General features: G+C 34.2%; 1 protein-coding gene across 2 annotated transcripts in view; it reads left to right on the forward strand.

Annotated features, from left to right (window-relative positions):
- The window catches only part of AEBP2 (AE binding protein 2), a 76,768-nt gene extending 59,581 nt beyond the window's left edge, over positions 1 to 17,187 (forward strand). The window contains exons 6-8 of one of the 2 annotated variants that reach the window (XM_023725184.1): positions 7,323 to 7,390; positions 10,124 to 10,237; positions 12,805 to 17,187. In XM_023725184.1, the coding sequence (XP_023580952.1) occupies positions 7,323 to 7,390; positions 10,124 to 10,237; positions 12,805 to 12,835 (213 nt within the window). In that variant the 3' untranslated portion in view covers positions 12,836 to 17,187. Of the gene's footprint in view, positions 1 to 7,322; positions 7,391 to 10,123; positions 10,238 to 12,804 lie in introns of those variants that run through there. The other variant, XR_002822923.1, reaches the window with a different exon arrangement.
- The last annotated feature ends 1,005 nt before the right edge of the window (positions 17,188 to 18,192 follow it).

Below are 18,192 nucleotides of genomic sequence, written 5' to 3' on the forward strand. Positions count from 1 at the left end.
CTTACTACTGTCAGAGTTCTAAGCTATTTTTGAGATGACATTATAGCATTATTTTTGTCAGTTTGGAACTTAAACTAGGTAAAAAAAATTCAGACTTAGAGTATGAAATTGTGTAAGAGTTACAAAACACCATTTTGATCTATGTTTAATTTAAGCATAAACTTAATTTTGGGAATCTGATAATCAGTGGCAAGTATGTTGGTTTTCTTAAACTGCAATATAGGATTTTTTGTTTAGGTTGATCCACTGTTTAAATTAGGATTCCTTGAAATTGGACTTTTAAGATTGATTGGCTAATATTTCATTTAAAATTAAACAAATCAACAACAACAAAAAAAACACCCCATGCAAACAACAAATGCCTTAAGTGGTAAAGTAGAGACTTTTTCCTTTCCAGCAGTATTTTTCTTTACTATTTATCCTTTAAAAATATTTCAACCAAGACAGATGATTGTTTGGCAGTACCACTAAACTACAGTATAGCTAAATTTAGTAAAACAAATGGTATTTTCAGTCCCTTAATTACTTTAGTGCCTGGTGCTATAAAGCTTCTTCAATTCCTTATTTTCTCTTTATATATGATTAAAAGTGAATTTGAGAAGAGGTGGTTAAAAAAATTAAGTGATTAAGATTATATGAAGAATAAAGAAAAGTAGAAGGAAAAGCTCTACACCATGATCTCATTGCCAGACAAAACTACCTTTTAGTTTGGGGTAATATTGCACATAAGTTTTTCTACCTTAAAACAATTTTTTTTTATTATGGTAAAATATATAATGTGGTATGTATATACCACAGTATTGTGGTACTGTTGTAAAACATACAACAAAACATTTGCCATTTTAAGTGTGTAATTCTTCGACATTAATTACATTCACCATGTTTGTGCAACCACCACCACTATCCATTTCCAAAAGTTTTTGTACCCTAAATAGAAACTCAGTTCTCCTTCAATGGTAATTCTTCATTCCTCTCTCCCCCCAGCACCTCGTAACCACTTTTGCCTCTATGCATTTACCCATCCTAGATATTTCATATAAGTGGAATCATGTAATAGTTATCCTTTTGTGCCTGGCTTATTTCATTCAGTATAATGTTTTTCAAAGTTCCTGTCATAGCATTTATCAGAACTTCATTTCTTTTTACGGCTGAGTAATATTCCATTCCATATATATACCGAATTTTGCTTATCTGTTCATCTCTTGATGGACAGTTTGGTTATTTTCACCTTTTGGCTGTTGTGACTAATGCTTCAGTGAACACTGGTGTGCAGATATCTGTTTGAGCCCCTGCTTTCAAGCCTTTTGAGTGTGTACCTAGAATGGAATTTGCTAGGTCATATGGTAATGCTATGTTTAACTTTTTGAAGAACCACTAAACTGTTTTCCACAGTGGCTACATAATTCTGCATCTCCACTACCAATGCAGGAGGGTTCCAGCTTCTTTACATCTTTGCTAACACTTGTTCTTTTCTTTTTTTTTTTTTTCGGTAGTAGTAATACTAGTAGATGAAGTGGTATGTCATTGTGGCTTTGATTTGCGTTTCCGTAATGACTAATAACAATTTGGCATCTTTTCGTGTGTTAATTGCCCTTTGTAGATCTTTGGAGAAATGTCTGTTCAAGTACTTTGCCTATTTTTAAATTTTTTTGTTGTTGTTGTTCGGTTGTAGAGTCGTCCCCCCCACCCAAAAGCATAATCTGGATATTAAACCCATATCAGATAAATGGTTAGTAAATATTTTCTCCCATTCTTTAGGTTATCTCTTTTCTTGATAAATTTCTTTTACTTTTTAAAAGTTTGATTTACATAGAATAGTACAGATTTTAAGTGTACCTCATTGCACAACTGTGTACCATTTAATTTCATGTTAGTAGCATTTTTACTTAGCATTTGCTAATCTAATTTCAAATGACTGTATAATATTCCATTATCATTATTTATTTACATTCTCCATTACATTGCAAATATTTTGGGTCCGTACCTGTGGTGGACTCTGGATTTGCAATATTCCACATTCTGTGGGGGGAAAATAGACATATAAATCAATGACAGTATAGCATAATATATGCTGCTATAGAGTAAGCACCCAGCATCTGGGGGACATATAATAGGGACACTAAAGCCATCATTGAGATTGGTGGTAGAGGAAGAAGAGATGATAATGTGTGTGTTTTAAAAAGTATATGTAATACTACCCAAAGCGATCTATGGATAATATAATGCAATCCCAATCCAAAATACCAACATGACATTCTTTACCAAAAAATGGGAAGAACTAATCACCAACTTTATATGGAAAGGAGAAAAAAAAAAAAAGTTGCCATTGAGTCGATTCTGACTCATAGCAAACCCTATAGGACAGAGTAGAGCTGCTGCATAGTTTCCAAGGAGCACCTGGTGGATTGGAACTGCCAACCTTTTGGTTAGCAGCTGTAGCACCTAACTACTGTGCCACAAGGGTTTCCATGGGAAGAAAAGAGGCCCCGAATAGCCAAAGCAGTATGGAAGAAGACTAAGTAGGAGGCCGCACACTTCCCAATCTCAAAACATACTGTACAGCCACAGTAATTAAAACTGCCTGGTACTGGTTCAATGGCAAATAACATAGACCAGTGGAATAGAATTGAGAACCCAGAAGTGAATACATCCATCTTTGGGCAGCTGATTTTTGACAAGGGATCAAAGTCCATTCAGTGAGGAAGAAACAGTCTCTTTAACAAATGGTGCTGGCAAAACTGGACGTCCATTTGGAGAAAAACGAAACAGGATTCGTACCTCACACTGTACACAAAAACCAACTCAAAATGGATCAGAGACCTAAATGTTAAAGCTAGAACTGTAAAGTTCTGGAAGATGACATAGAAATGAAACTATGGGGCCTAATTTTTTTTTTCAGAAATAGATTATCATATACAACTACAAATGCACAAACAACGGAAGACAGATAATTCGGACCTCCTAAAAATTAAATATTTAATACTCATCAGAAGACTTTTATCAAAAGAGTAAACATAGAACCTACAGACTGGGAAAAAAATCTTTGGGAACAACATATCTTATGAGAGTCCAATTTCTAAAATATATAGAAAACTTTCACAACTCAACACAAAAAGACAAACAATCCAGTTAAAAAATAGGCAAAGGACATGAACAGGTACTTTGTCAAAGAGGACATTTAAGCAGCCAACAAACACATGAAAAGATGCTCACAATCATCGGTCATTAGAGAGATGCAAATCAAACTATAATGAGATACCATCTCACCCCACAAAAAAAGGCACTGATCAAAACAAAACAAATTTGCTGGCGAGGTTGTGGGGAGACAGGAACCCTTATCCACTGCTGGTGGGATTGTAAAATGGTACAGCAACTATGGAAAAAGGTATGGCGCGATATCACAAAGCTAGAAGTAGAGATACCTTATGATCCAGCCATCCCAGTCCTAGGTATATACCCTAGAGATAATAGCAGCAGTGAAATGAGTAGACATATGCACAGCCATGTTCATTGCAGCATTATTCACAATAGCAGAAAAGATGGAAACAGCCAAAGTGCCTGTCAGCAGATGAATAAGCAAATTGTGGTACATACATACAATGGAATACTATACAGCTGTCAAGAATAGTGATAAGTTCTTGACATATAACATGGATAATCTGGAGGATATTATGCTGAGTGAAGTAAGTCAATCACAAAGGTACAAATACTGTATGATCTCACTTTTATAAAAAGACAAGAATAGGTATACATACAGAAATCAACATTCATTGGTGGTTACTAGGTTTAGGGAGAGGGCGGGGAAATCATTCTCTAGCTGGTGATACTTGTTTTTGGTGCTGGGAAGGGCAGTACCAAATGTAGGTGAAGTGTGTACAGCTTGACCAAGGTAGATGATGATACTAAGACGTCATGGATTGAATTGTGCCCCCAGAAGTATCTGTCAGCTTGGCTAGGTCATGATTCCCAGTATTATATGATTAATTTCCCTATGTGTTGGATATTCTATCACTATGATGTAATAAGATGGATTAGTGGCAGTTATATTAGATAGTGTCTTAAGTCAGTCTCTTTTGAGATATAAAATAGAGAAGTGAGCAGAGAGACATGGGGACCTCATACCACCAAGAAAGCAGTGCCAGGAGCAGAGCACATCCTTTGGACCTGAGGTTCCTGCACTGAGATGCTCCCAGACCCAAGGGAAGATCGATGACATGGACCTTCCTCCAGAACCAACAGAGAAAGCCTTCCCCTGGAGCTGATGCCCTGAATTTGGACTTGTAGCCTACTGGGCTGTGAGAGAATAAATTTCTGTTTGTTAAAGCCATCCATTTGTGGTATTTGTGTTATAGCGGCACTAGATGACTAAGACGTGCACAAACATAAGGGAAGTTTTTGGTAAATACTATATAACATTTTGCAACAACAGCAATAACAACCAAAACATATGTATGAGATTCCATAGGTAGATATGTATGCATGTATGTGAATGGCAAGGAATGTGTGTGTATATACGTGTGCATGTACAGGTGTATCTGTAGGCATGTGTATATACATGTTTGTGTGTGCTGACTATATCTTCATGTATATAATAAAGCATATAGGGGGCACAGTTACGGATACTTCCTAGATAAAACTAAACACCTCACAGGATTGATTTACTGGTTTGAAGGCTTAGTTAGGACCACAGTCTTGTGGGACAACTTGGTCAGTTGGCATAATATAGTTCATAAAGTTAGTGTTCTACAATCTATTTTGGTGAGTAGCATCTGGGGTCTTAAAAGCTTGCGAGCAGTCATCTCAGATACAACTATTGGTCTCTGCTCATCTGGAGCAAAAAAGAAAGAAGGAAACCAAAGACTCAAAGAAGAAACTAGTCTACAGGACTTAACAGCCCTCATGAACCATATCTTCATCTGTACTGAGACCAGAAGAACTAGATGGTGCCTGGCTACCACTACTGACCATTCTGACCAGGGACAGAATAGGTGGTACCAGATGGAATGATAGAACAAAACTCAAATTCTTAAAAGGCCAGACTTACTGGACCGGTAGAGACTAGAGAAACCCCCAAGACTGTTGCCCTAAGATAACCCTTTAAACTTTGAACTGAAACTGTACCCTGAGGTCACCTTTCAGCTGAATAACAGATTGGCTTATAAAATAAACAATATCACCTGGGAGAAGCAAAGATGAAAACATGAGGGGAGAGGCAAAGAAGCTAGATTAAAGGAAATGGAACAACCAGAATAGAATTAATGAGAATGTTGCCACACTGTGAAAAATGTAACCAAAGTCACTGAACAATATGTATAGTAATTGTTAAATGGGAACCTAATTTGCTTGTGTAAACTTTCACCAAAAACACAATAAAATATCATTGAAAAGCGTATGTATGACTGCATGAGTGTAGGCAGACACTGCATATTCCAAGCAGGAAGATGATGGGGAGATGGGTGTGAAAATGGTGTAATTATTATTTGACTTAACAGAGACCTGTAGTTGTTTGGCTTAATTGCCCAAATCAAAGTGAGGAATCAAAAAATGAAGTATATTTACCTTCAGCATTTTAGATGAATATGTAAATGAATGTCTCGTGTATTTTATATAGGATCAGAGTCTTTACTTTGGAATACAGAGATACTAATTGGGATTCCCAGTTACATTTATTGAACAAACCACGTTTATGAGGAGCCCAGGGACACGCTGGTGGCACAGTAATTTAAGTACTTGTCTGCTAACCGAAAAGTCGGTGGTTCAAACCCACCAGCCACTCTGCGGGAGAAAGATGTGGCAGTCTGCTTCTATAAAGATTTACAGCCTTGGAAACCCTATGGGACAGTTGTACTCTGTCCTATAGGGTCACTGTAAGTCAGAAGTGACTCAATGGCAATGAGTTTATATGGAGCCCTGGTGGCGCAGCGGTTAAGTGCTCGGCTGCTAACTGAACGGTTAGCAGTTCAAACCCACCCAGTGGCTACATGGGATAAAGACTTGGCTGTCTCATCCCATAAAGATTACAGCCTAGAAAACCCTATGGGACAGTTCTACTGTGTCACCTGGGGTCACTAAGAGTCAGAATTGACTAGTCATTACACAACAACATAATGTATATAATAGTCTGATGGCTTGCAGTTTTGTTTTTAAATTCTTCTAGTTCAGTAAATATGTAGATAAAAAAACATTCGCCATTTCACCACTCTTTGCATGTACAGTTCAGTGACATTAAATTTCATTGTGTCATTCAGTCATCACCCTTAAGCAGCTTTTATTATTTAAAATATAGCTAGGAGACATTTTTAAAGCCATCAGAGCTACCAATTGCATGAATCTTTGAGATACGTTATGACTTTTCTCCTCAGTCTTTTACTGTAATCTGTAGCATATCCTTTTTAATGGCCCCCCTTTGTCAAGTCTTCAACTTAGGTTTCATAGATACAAATCTTCAGTTATAGGAGTGTAGGATGTGTTTTGCTTCACTGCTGTGTACAGTGGATATTTGGTAGCCATTTCTTCTCTAAAACGTTAATACCCTTAGCGCACAGAAAACCTGGAGAGTGTTGCTTGAATCTGGTGAGTTGGAGGTCAGATGAGAAAGCTGCTTTTTTATGTCTCATAGTTAGAAAACCATCCTCGACATGTGGCTGGAAGAGTTCAAGGCAGAAAATTAAATGAGGCTGGAGAGGCCAGATCATAAAGGGTTTTGTTCATCGTACTAAGAATAATCTTATCCTAAGTGCTCAGGCGAAACTTTGAGGTGTTTTAGTCAGCGAAGTGATATTGAATTTGTGCTTTAGATAATTTGGGTACTGAGTGGAGAATGGCTTTGGGGACTAGGAGAGGTCCAGATTGGAGGCCTCAGCCTGGGTTATGGCAGCTTGGATGGAGATAACAATCCGTATTTCAGAGACTAGTTAGTAGACTTACTGATTGGATGTTTGCTTTCCTTTTTGGAGGGACAGCCAGAAGTGCTCTAAGGGAGCATCTTTGAACTTTTGAGGTTTTCCTGAATTTAGGTTTATTTCATTAAAATAGATTCCCGAAAGTTGAATCAGTTAATTTTATGTTAAACTCTGCTCTAGGTGGTATGATGCAGATGTACAAAAGATATAACCTTTACTCCTTCAAGGAGCTTTCAACCTTGTGGAAGGGACAGAAGTCTGAGTGATGCAAAGCAAGGGAGGATAGGATGTGGTGAATTTCTGGTCAGGGTGTGAATACTTAAAGTTCTAGATTACGGTTAAAAGTGCTTTTTTAATGATACATTAAAATGTTTTAAGAATCGTTTTTATGATTTCTTTTTTTCCTTTTCATATTACTAGGTAATAGCTAAGAGAAAAGAAGATTCTGGAAAGATAAAACTTTTGCTTCATTGGATGCCTGAAGACATGTAAGTATTTGAAGACTATGTAGTTAATAAACTGATCTCTTACTTTTATTAAAATTTTACGCACAAAAGTTACTTAAGTTACTAAACTCGAAAAGTGATCCTGATACTAAACTACAACATTTAGAGACTGTCAAGAGTAAAGAGATAACCTGTGAAAGCTCTTCAAGTGCCTGGCTCCAGGCTTAAGTTCCAAAACATTAACTTTTTTGTTGTTGTTAATAAAGCTTCTTGAAGCATTTTTTAAAATTTTATTTTATTGTGCTTTAAGTGAAAGTTTACAATTCTAGTTTCTCATACAAAAATTTATACACACATTGTTATGTGACCCTAGTTGCTCTCCCTGTACTGTGACAGCACACCTCTCCTTTCCACCCCAGATTTCCCATGTCCATTCAACCAGTTCCTGACCCTCTCTGCCTTCTCATCTCACCTCTGGACAGGAGCTGCCCATTTAGTCTCGTGTATCTACTTGAGCTAAGAAGCACACTCTTCACGAGTATCATTTTATGTCCCATAGTCCAGTCTAATCCTTGTCTGAAGAGTGGGCCTCAGGAATGGTTTTAGTTTTGGGCTAACAGAGTCCGGGGCCATGTCTACTGGGGTCTCTCCAGTCTCAGTCAAACCATTATGTCTGGTGTTTTTACTAGAATTTGAGTTCTGCACCCTACTTTTCTCCTGCTCTGTTCGGGACTCTGTTGTGTTTCCTGTGAGGGCAGTCGTTGGTAGCCGGGCAGCATCTAGTTCTTCCGGTCTCAGGCTGATGGAGTCTCTGGTTTATGTGGCCCTTTTTGTCTTTTGGGCTCATACTTCCCTTGTGTCTGTTGTTCTTCATTCTCGTTTACTCTAGGTGGGTTGGGACCAACTGATGCATCTGAGATGGCTGCTCGCTAGCAATTTTTAATCATTTTTAGAATGTGATCATTTTTAAGATTTTTAATGACCTATTAGTATGCAAGCAGCCTTAGTCATTCCTTTGTTTAAATCATTTATTAAAAATTTGCAAGATTTTTAAATACATGATGAAAGGTATTTTATAGAAAATACCAGTTGTCCAGCAGCCATTACATTTTTCTTTGAACTTTAGTACCCTTTTAGAGCACTTCTGGCACAGATGATCCTCAATTCAGATATTGCACATGTAATTTTCCTTTTATTTAAAAAAATTTAAAAATTTGGGCAAAGATTTGCTTACCTAAACAATGAAGAATAGAAATTTGAATGGGATCTGATTATATATACTTACTTTTTAAAAAAATTAGCAATATGTGGTTAACATTTTTTCTTGTCATTTTATTAAATATTTTTCTATTAAATTGTTTTCCAAGCTCTGTTCTAAGGAGATGTTAGTGGGTTTTGAGGTGAGATAAGAGTTCTTAAATAGATTCAGAAAGTTCATAGTGTACATTAGCATATTAAAGTAAAAAAATCTGTAACTTCTTTTCATCCTGTGGTTATCGAACTTCCGTTAATATGAGACACTCCTTATATGTGTTGGCACACACACACCAGCCTGGACTGCTTTGATGCTACTCTAAATATCGTAAAATGGCTGCATAAAATTTATTTAACTCCTTTTTGTTGAACATTAAATGTAACCGTTTTCCCGTACTATAAAGGGAAAATCTCTCTGTTGATATGAACTATACAAAATGTTAAGGTTTTTGATAGGAATATATGTGTTTGCTCCGATATATATTCCCACCTACTCTGTTATATTAGAGAGTTTATTGCCCTGGCTTATTATCAAAACTAGCTATTATCATCCTCTCAAATTTTTCATTTCTTTGGTTACAAGTAAGGCAGTTTTTGAACTGTTTCTTTGGTGAATTGATTGATTATGTCCTTTTTCTCCCCCTACTCTCCCCTTTTTCCTCTAATGAGTGTTCATCTGTTTCATTCTGATTTGTAAGAACTGTTTTTATATTAAGCTTATAAATATAGTTCCTTTTAAAAATATTGAGTTAAAATGTTTGCATATCTAATATTTTGGAAATTGATTAGCTCAGGTATCAGAATGCTTTTATCTGAATTTTCCTATGGGATTAAATCTCTTTGAATTCGGAATTTCAGTCACATGTGTTTTTTTTTTTTTCCAAAGTGGAGTTTAATCTGGGTTTTTTACTTATTTCTTAATAAAGAAACCTGCTGTCAGGTTTTCATCAAGTCAGCCTCAAGTAATATATTTCTATCAGTGAACTAAAAGCCAGCCGGTATGTTCTGATGTGTTTTTCTGATTTTGATATGATTTTGCCAACCAGAAATTCCTAATGCATTTCTAAATTCATGCCTGAAATTTAACCCCACCATTTCCTAGTTGGGACTCCACATCCAACTGTTGAGGTAGATTGTTTAGCTTCCTTGGCTTCTGAGAAGCTCATTAAACTAGGTGGCTCTGTCAGATTAGCAGAAAAGGCTGGGTAATGTGAAGGCATATGACGGGTAAATCTGTAAAAGTAGTGTTATTTTATTGATGTTAGAATTTTAAAAATCAACATCACAATAGATTAATTTTATATGTTAAATAGTTTTAATAGCATGGGAAATTAATGCTGAATGTCTTATTCTTTATTTTAAAATAAGCACTTTTGATACCCTCTTTCCATTCTTCATGAATCAACGTTTTAGTACATTGCTCACAAACTGTATTTTTTAGTCGACCCACTTGCTTTTAGTTACAATTATGCATTTGCCATTTTTTGGAGATGAAGAAATGACTTGTTTTTTAATTCATAGCCTGCCTGATGTATGGGTGAATGAAAGTGAACGACATCAATTAAAAACTAAAGTAGTTCATTTATCAAAGTTACCCAAAGATACTGCCTTGCTTTTGGATCCAAACATATACAGGTAATGTAATCTTGACTTGATGTTTTATTTTATTTCTCCCTAAAGTTTGGATATAAGATTGGGACTTATTCTGAAGTACTGAATTCAATACCAAGGATATCTTCCGTTTTGATGCTTTGGTATATGGAAATTAAAGCACAAAGAGTTTAAATGCTAGAATCCCAAAAGACAGTATTTTTGTAAGGTTTCTAGCCAGTTTAATTCTAGATTTATCTCAAGTAGTTTAGGTTGTAACATACGTAGTATTTTGAAAATAAGTGCCTTTTTAAAAATACATATGTATAATTCTCTTTATAATGTTAGATATGTGTAGAACTGGGAATGTGTCACATGTCCTAAATACCATAAGGGACTGTGTACTTCTTTGTAAAAATTTATATTCTCCCCAAACTTCTAAAAGAGCATTTTAAATATTATTATTTATTCTTAAGAAGTAGTTCAGCATGTTCACATTTCTAAGGATTTTCTGATCTAACCTTTGTTTTAGTGTGCTGTGCTTATGAAGGTAGAGGGGGGGCAAGGTGAAGAGACCAACATTTCTGACTTTGTGCTGAGTCACTTTGCTAGGTGCTTTACATATACTTCATCCTCACAGCAGCCCTGTGAAATAGGTGTTACTAGCCCCGTCTTTGTTTTGCAGATTGGAAAACTGAGGCCAGCGGTTAAATATCTTGCCCAAGGTTACACAGATAGAATGTGGCAGAACACTATAGTCCCCTACCCAAATGACACGTATTAGGGTGATTTAAAAAAGGGTGAATGCTTATAATTTGGTTTTAAAAAGCACTGTTAATAAACTTTAGTTTTATGCATTTTAAAAGGAAATTCTAATTTAATATGTATTTTACATAGCAGTAGGTTGAACAGGAATAAAATGACACAAAATAATTGAAAATTCTCAAATATAATTTTTAGTAGTCATAAAGAGACTATGACCTTTGCCAAATTTTGTAGCATTTAAACACTTTGAAGGTTCTGTTCACTCCATGACTCAGCTTTCTGGAATGTTTGTCTGTATGATGGATTCCTATAATTTGAGCTGTCTTCTGAAAATGAAATTCTAACATAACGGTCAGTGCCATCTGGAAATATTGAGAGTCTTGAGTTTTCCCTATTCCAAAAACATTCTTTTAGTATCCTTTGGTGAAAAGTATTTAGTACAATAAAACTTGTTCTTTGTTCGATGACACCTTAAAGAAGAAGATTGAGGAAAATACACTGCTGAAAATATGGAAAAATTACAAGTAACCTTTCTGTTTGTTAAAATTTTTTTCTGAATATTCTTTGTTACTGATAACTAATTTTTAACGTTTATTTCTGTTTACCCTTTGGAGGAGGGAATCACTATTATCGAAATTAGCATTCTAAAAGAGTAATATCGTTTTGGGAGAGCCACTCTGCCACTAGAACCAGTTGAAAACATCTCTTAGACCATGGTTGATAAAGGGGTATGGATCCCCAGATTGAGACTAACCTCTGTGTTTCTGCCCCCACATTCTACTTTCATGTCTCTAAAAGTCTTCCTTTTGCACAGCACAATTTTATTATTACTGTTTCTATGCTGTGTAGGAAGAAACTTAGATATTCTAATGAGAGTGACTTAAAAATATCATTCAGACTCAGAACTGGTATCCAAAAGTGCATAGGAATTCTGTAACATACTCTTAAAGTGTGTGATTTTACAATTCTTAACTGGTTTTATTCTTGGGGAATTGAGGATATCTTAAGGATCAGGTGCTTCAGTAGATTTAATTTTCCTTAACTGCACCCCCTTCCCCAAATTTTTAAAAATTTAATTTGACTCAAAGTTTTTATGCTTCTGCTATTCTAGAAGTTGAAACTGAATCTGCCCTAAATTGGCGCAGAGTTGTAGAAACTCGTACATATACACTGGTGTAGCATCTTTACTTGATGATTTCTGGATTTTTACTGGGATAACTTGTAGAATTAAGTAAAAGAGAAAAAAAAATTATTCCAACTTTTAGGACGAATAATTTCCTACCTATACTCACGTCAAACCTTCCAGAAATACATTTAATTTAAAAACGAGACTAAAAAATATACTTACTGGTATTTAAGCATCAGTTTTAAAACACTTGTTAGTTGCCATTGAATCAGTTCTGACTCTTGGTGATCCCATGTATTACAGAGTAGAACTGCTCCATAGAGTTTTGTTGGCTGTTATCTCAGTGGAAGCAAATTGCTAGACCTTTTCTTCTGTGGTACTGCTAGGTGGATTAGAACTGCCAACCTTTAGGTTAACAGTTGAGCACAAACCGTTTGTGCCACCTGTAGGAACCATTTAAAGTACTAGTTGGTTAAAATGCATGTGTCAGACAGACATAAGAATTTTTCTTAGAAACACATTAGCAGGCTACCTAGAAAGAATTAAAACGAAAACTATAAAGCTAAATTGAATCCATTATGTGAGAATATTTTGGAAATAAATTTTAATGATAGCTACATTGCCTACAGTGTATAGGAATTTTTAATGTCCCTTTTGCAATGTTCAATGTGTTTTTTGATTCAGTTGAATAATGAAAGAAACTTCTGTTTTCTTTTTCTAGAACAATGCCGCAGAAGAGGTTGAAGAGGTAAAAAATAAATAAATACATAAAAAGCAAACAAGCGGGGACACCTGCAGTCTTAGTCACTGACAATGGGTTTAGGAAAAGTTGCACATTAGAGTCAAACCCCTTCCTTTTTTTTTTTTAAATCCAGTACTTAGGGTAATATTTATGCTTAGTGTAAACATTCTGTGAATGAAGTAGACTCTTCTGTGGAATATATTAATATATTACTGTATATCCACATTTTCATGGAATGGTACTGTGGGAGACTGAGCAAACACTCTTCTGGCAACTTAGCGAACAGCTTCTTGAAGGCTTTGCATGCTTGCTGCTTTAAGCTGCTTTTTTTTCCCCCTTTAGTGATTATAGTAGTTTATATTTGAAAGAAAAATTACATGTGCCCTTAAAAACGCCAAAAGCACTGTAAGGATATTTCTCTTGACAGTGTCTATTGATTTGAAGTCGTATTAGGAAATATTTAGACAATGAAAATTATCAAGGGATAATTTACCTTTCAATTATGATAAATAGATGTGATTGGTTGCCATTTGTGTTCTTTTGCAGAACTCTAAGAAAAATGTTCAGTTTGTATTTAAGCAAACAGTGAACGACATTTGCAATCAACTAAAAATTCGTCTATCGAATTAGGGCTGAAAATTACTGTTAAGAGTGTTGCAGTATGTCTGGTGGCTCCCTTTTCAGGACTAGGGTTTTCTCATGGAGTACAGTGTGTTAATATTTACCTATAAAACTAATCTGTTAACGGTTTTTGAAAAACCTCTATTTCAGATAATTTGAATAATCCTCACACGTTCATTTTAACCTATATAAGACTCTTAATTTTTTTTCTGAGGAAAGCATTTGGTTTTTGAGTTGTTTCTTCTTAATGTAAGAAAAATTGTATTTTTTTTAAAGTGTCTTCAAACTGAATCTTTTATGCACCAAAGTTGGTTTTGAAAAGGAAAATAAAATCACTTTCTTGCTTGGTAAGCAAGAAGCCATATGGATTTTTTTTAACTTACGGAAATGGAAATATGTGTAACTTGTTAGTATTGTATCAAACAAATGTTGCATAGAGATAATAGAACATTGCTTGTAAATACTTCAGCAGATTTGTAATATATTTTTATATTATGAAATGTACTGTAGATGTTTTTCTAGAGGCATGAAAAATGTATATATTATGGTAGAAATAATATTGAAGGATATTGTAATTCACTAGTGCTGCCAGAGGATTGTTAATAAAGCACCTTTTTTTAACAATAAATGTCTTTTGCAGACTTAAGGGACTATGTACTACTGTTAATATCTATAAGAACAAAACACATTGAACATCCTTCCAGAAAGTCTTTGAGGGAGGACCTGTACCCATAATAGAATTATGGCACTCATTTCTGACAGTGACCGTGAAATCAATTATTTCCTTACTGTTGGAAGGACATATTGTAAAGTATGTGGTTATATGCAGTCAAACTGCAGAAAATACTCCTGATTGAGGAGTTTTCACTTTACTACAGTAAATATAAAAACCAGCAGTTTTTACACTAAATTTTTTAAAGAAATAATAGACAAAAATATAGAATTAAGCTTTTGGTTCCAAAATGGGAAAAGTTCCATGATTGATAAATCATTTCTCATTTGCTTTAAAAAATTTAAAAAATAAAAATTATGGGAGAATTTATTCATTACAGTGGATTAAAGAGCTATATACATGCAATGAGTCATATAAAATTAAATAAGTGCAAATAAAAGCACTGCTACTCTATAAGACATTCTGGAATGGTTGTTTGATAAGGGTATTATCCATATGATCTGTAGCAAATGTGATTTTATTTTTTAAAAAGAAAAAAGCAGTGTGTTTTTTTGTTTTGTTTTGTCTTTTGCTTAAGCACTTCATCAATTGCTTTATTCTGTATCTACAAAGTAACCTGCAATCTCCTTTGTTCTTTTTTATTTTGATTTGTTATGAAATTGCCAAATAGAAGTGTTTCAGATATATAGTTTGTACTTGTATTTTTATTTTATTACTTCATGTTCTTGTAAGTCATTCTTAATTGACCGATGATTGTAGATCTTGCCTGAGTATTTTTTCTAATAAAACAAAGCAAATCACATTTAGCTTCAAAATTGTAACAATTCAATTAAATTTTAAAATGACATCTGAAGGTACACATCTAATACTTTCTTTAGGGGCACATGAATAAATTACTTTATCCTTTATAGAAATACTTATATTTTAAAACTAAATTTCATGGTTATTTATTGGCTTCTAGTATTCACTTAAGATCCTTTTGCTGCTTATCTGCCGTTGATCCCTTACTGTTATTAACAAACCAGAGAGAATGTGGAATTAAAATAAGCTACTTTTGTAACTTACTATTACATTCAGTTATGATTGGGAAATACATGTGAAACTTTTTGAATTGATAATGTTCATTTATTGATGACTACCCATCTATACTGTCCCTCCTACCCCGCAAAAGACGACATGTATAACATGGCACCTGAAATAATCTCTGACTTAAAATTCATTGTCCTGCATTGGGTAAATTCAGCCCTTAAGCATACCTATTCATATACATGTTGTCCGTGACTGATTTCTGTTTGTAGTGGCAGAGTTGAGTAGTGAGCCTTATGGTCTGCAAGTCTAAAATACTTACTATCTGGCCCTGGAAAAAGTTTGCCGACTCCTGATCTAGTTGCTAAAATTTTTGGCAAAACAAATTTAGACCACACAACTTGCATTTTTATATGATAGTGTTAATATTGAAAATAAGCCAGTACATTAAAAGTTAGTACAAGTTCTTTAATACAATTTACAGTATGCATTGCCATACTAAGTACCTGCAACGAATGGTTTTTTAAATTTTCTGCTAAATTTTACATTGAATTTCTTAATAATTACTAATAGTACAGCATTTCACCATTCATGTTTTGTATTTTGTTTTATTAAATAGGACTAAGTGAGACTTTGTAAATCAGATCATGTTTATATGACGTTTTTATCTAAGAGACTCTTGAAGTGGAGAATATTGTAAAATTTGAAGTTGTTTATTTTTCTAATAAACTTACCTTTCATATATAAATCTTCCATAAAGTGGACCCACATTATTACTTTTGAATTTCAGATGAAAGGAAATTAAGATGGGCAGTATTTAACTCTCAATGCATATTTTAAGTTAAGATTTGTTGTACTCTCATTGAAAGCATTGATAATCATGTCAGTAAACCTTTGTGAGTGTAAAACTTTTTCCCTTTTACATCTCAATAAAATGTTTTAAAATATGCATATATTCTTAAAAAGGAAGATACATTTGCTGCAAGTATATAAAGCATGCTTTATTGTTTGCATTTTGAATTTTTTCCTTAGTGTAACATATGATTAGCGAAAGGGTTAGGTTTTTGAAGTAATTAAAATAGCCAAAGGAGGCTTTCTGTTTAGTCACACTTCTGTCTTTTTTAATTTTTAATACCTCTGCAACTAAGAAATTCTTAGTTTAGGTAGATTCCTGTAATACGAATGTAAGATCTATCTATTATGTAGTAAAGCCTGGGAGTTAAATCATATGTCGTTGGAAGGTTTGCTTTTTTTGTTTTGTTTTTTAAGAGAGGTGGTTTATTTGGGTGTTTTACCTTAAAATTTTTTTAATTCTAAACAATTAATACATAAAGGGATAAAATTTTTATTAGAAAATTTCCTGCTGACTTAACTTTTGTTTGTTAATTCTTAAAGAATCTTGCGACCTGACGTAGGAGTTTTTGCAATTCCAATGCTATGGCTTTAAAAACAAAGATCGTCAAAGAGTTTTGTATTTTTTTAACTTTAGAGTATTTTATTTGTCTTTTCTAGTGAATATGAGCCTCTGTAGCCTTAAAAATGTGGTATTTTTTGTTTTACATATTTGCATAGTCTATAATTTCCTGAATTGAATCAAGTTTGCATGGTATAATACATGCTTCTATTAATCTGAAAATTAAAAAGAACTTGTAAGCAGGTTAGAGCAGAATTTAAAGCCCAGATCTTTTTTCTAGGGCAGTATTCTTTCTACTCTGCCAAACTGCTTTTCACAGCGTGAGAGAAGTGATAATACACTTTCTATACACTATAAAATGTTTCTGCCTTAGTTATGTGTTGCAGTCCCTAGTGTGATGTATAGCACAAATTAGGGTCTCAAATATTAGTTGAATGAGTATTAAATAGGTGATTACTTGTTGCTCAATAAGATGTTTTGGAGATTTATAGTGATAAAACACCAGTAGGGTTGAGCTGACCTGGCTTAAGGCAAAATCTGTGATAATGCCATGTAATTTTTTTTTTTTTTGAGCTGTATAACTTTTAATATGAACCTTATAAAGGGAGCTATAGTTTGTCCAAACATTCTCAAGGTAAAGGGTCATTGATGCTATAATCTTAAATACTCAGTTGTCATTTTAGTTTATTTAAATTCAGTTTTGTTTAAAAATATGCTCAATCTTTTTTTGTTACAGCACTGTTTTTATCAAGACCTCAATTAGTTTTATGATACAAGTAACACACATCAAATTTGCCTCTAAACAGCTTCTTCTTGAAAGCTTTCCTGTGGTAGTTCCCTAACTAATTAGATTTGACTAAGTAATGCTGTTTTGAAGGAGTTTCACAATATTTGATTTTTTTATTTCAATGTTTTGGTCCCAGAGCATTATCCCCCAAAGGTTACGTGTTTTGGAACTTTTTCCATTTAGAAAAGCATAACGATTTTTGTGTATGGATTTTTGAGGATATGTTCTTAAGGAATCATAATAACAGATTTTAAAACTTGAAGTTTGATGTGAGAGCATACTCTAGATACTTGGACCCAGTGCAGATAGTTTAGTACAGACGTTGAGCACTGCAGAAGGATGGATCATAAGATTTCCAGTTTGTGTCCTCTTGTTTTATAAATTAAAAGAGAACCTAGGTGGTTATTTTTTTAATTCCTGCATTGTAAATGTCAATCTTTGTTGAAGTTGGAGATACTTAAGTTTTCCCCGTATCTCCTTCCTCCAGATGCCTCTTCACCTGATTAATCTGAAAGAGATGGTTTCTTTTTAGAATTTATTCAGAAACAGTTAAGTTTTTTCCAAATTTGTTCTAAACTTCCAGTGGTTTCTTATTTTTTAAGTGAGAACTAATCTTATTATTATTTTTTTATTATGTGTGTGTATACACGTATATATTTATATAAAAATTTGCCAATTTAACATTTTTCACATGTACAATTTAGTGATATCGATTACATTAATCATATTGTGCTGCCATCACCAGTGTCCATTGCCAGGTATCCATCACTGTAAATAGAAAGTCAGTACTTCTAAACAATGGCTCCCCTTTTCACCTTTTCGCCCCTGGTAACCACTAATAAAGTT

The sequence above is a fragment of the Trichechus manatus genome, unplaced genomic scaffold (assembly GCF_000243295.1).
Source record: "Trichechus manatus latirostris isolate Lorelei unplaced genomic scaffold, TriManLat1.0 scaffold00289, whole genome shotgun sequence".
NCBI lineage: Eukaryota > Metazoa > Chordata > Mammalia > Sirenia > Trichechidae > Trichechus > Trichechus manatus.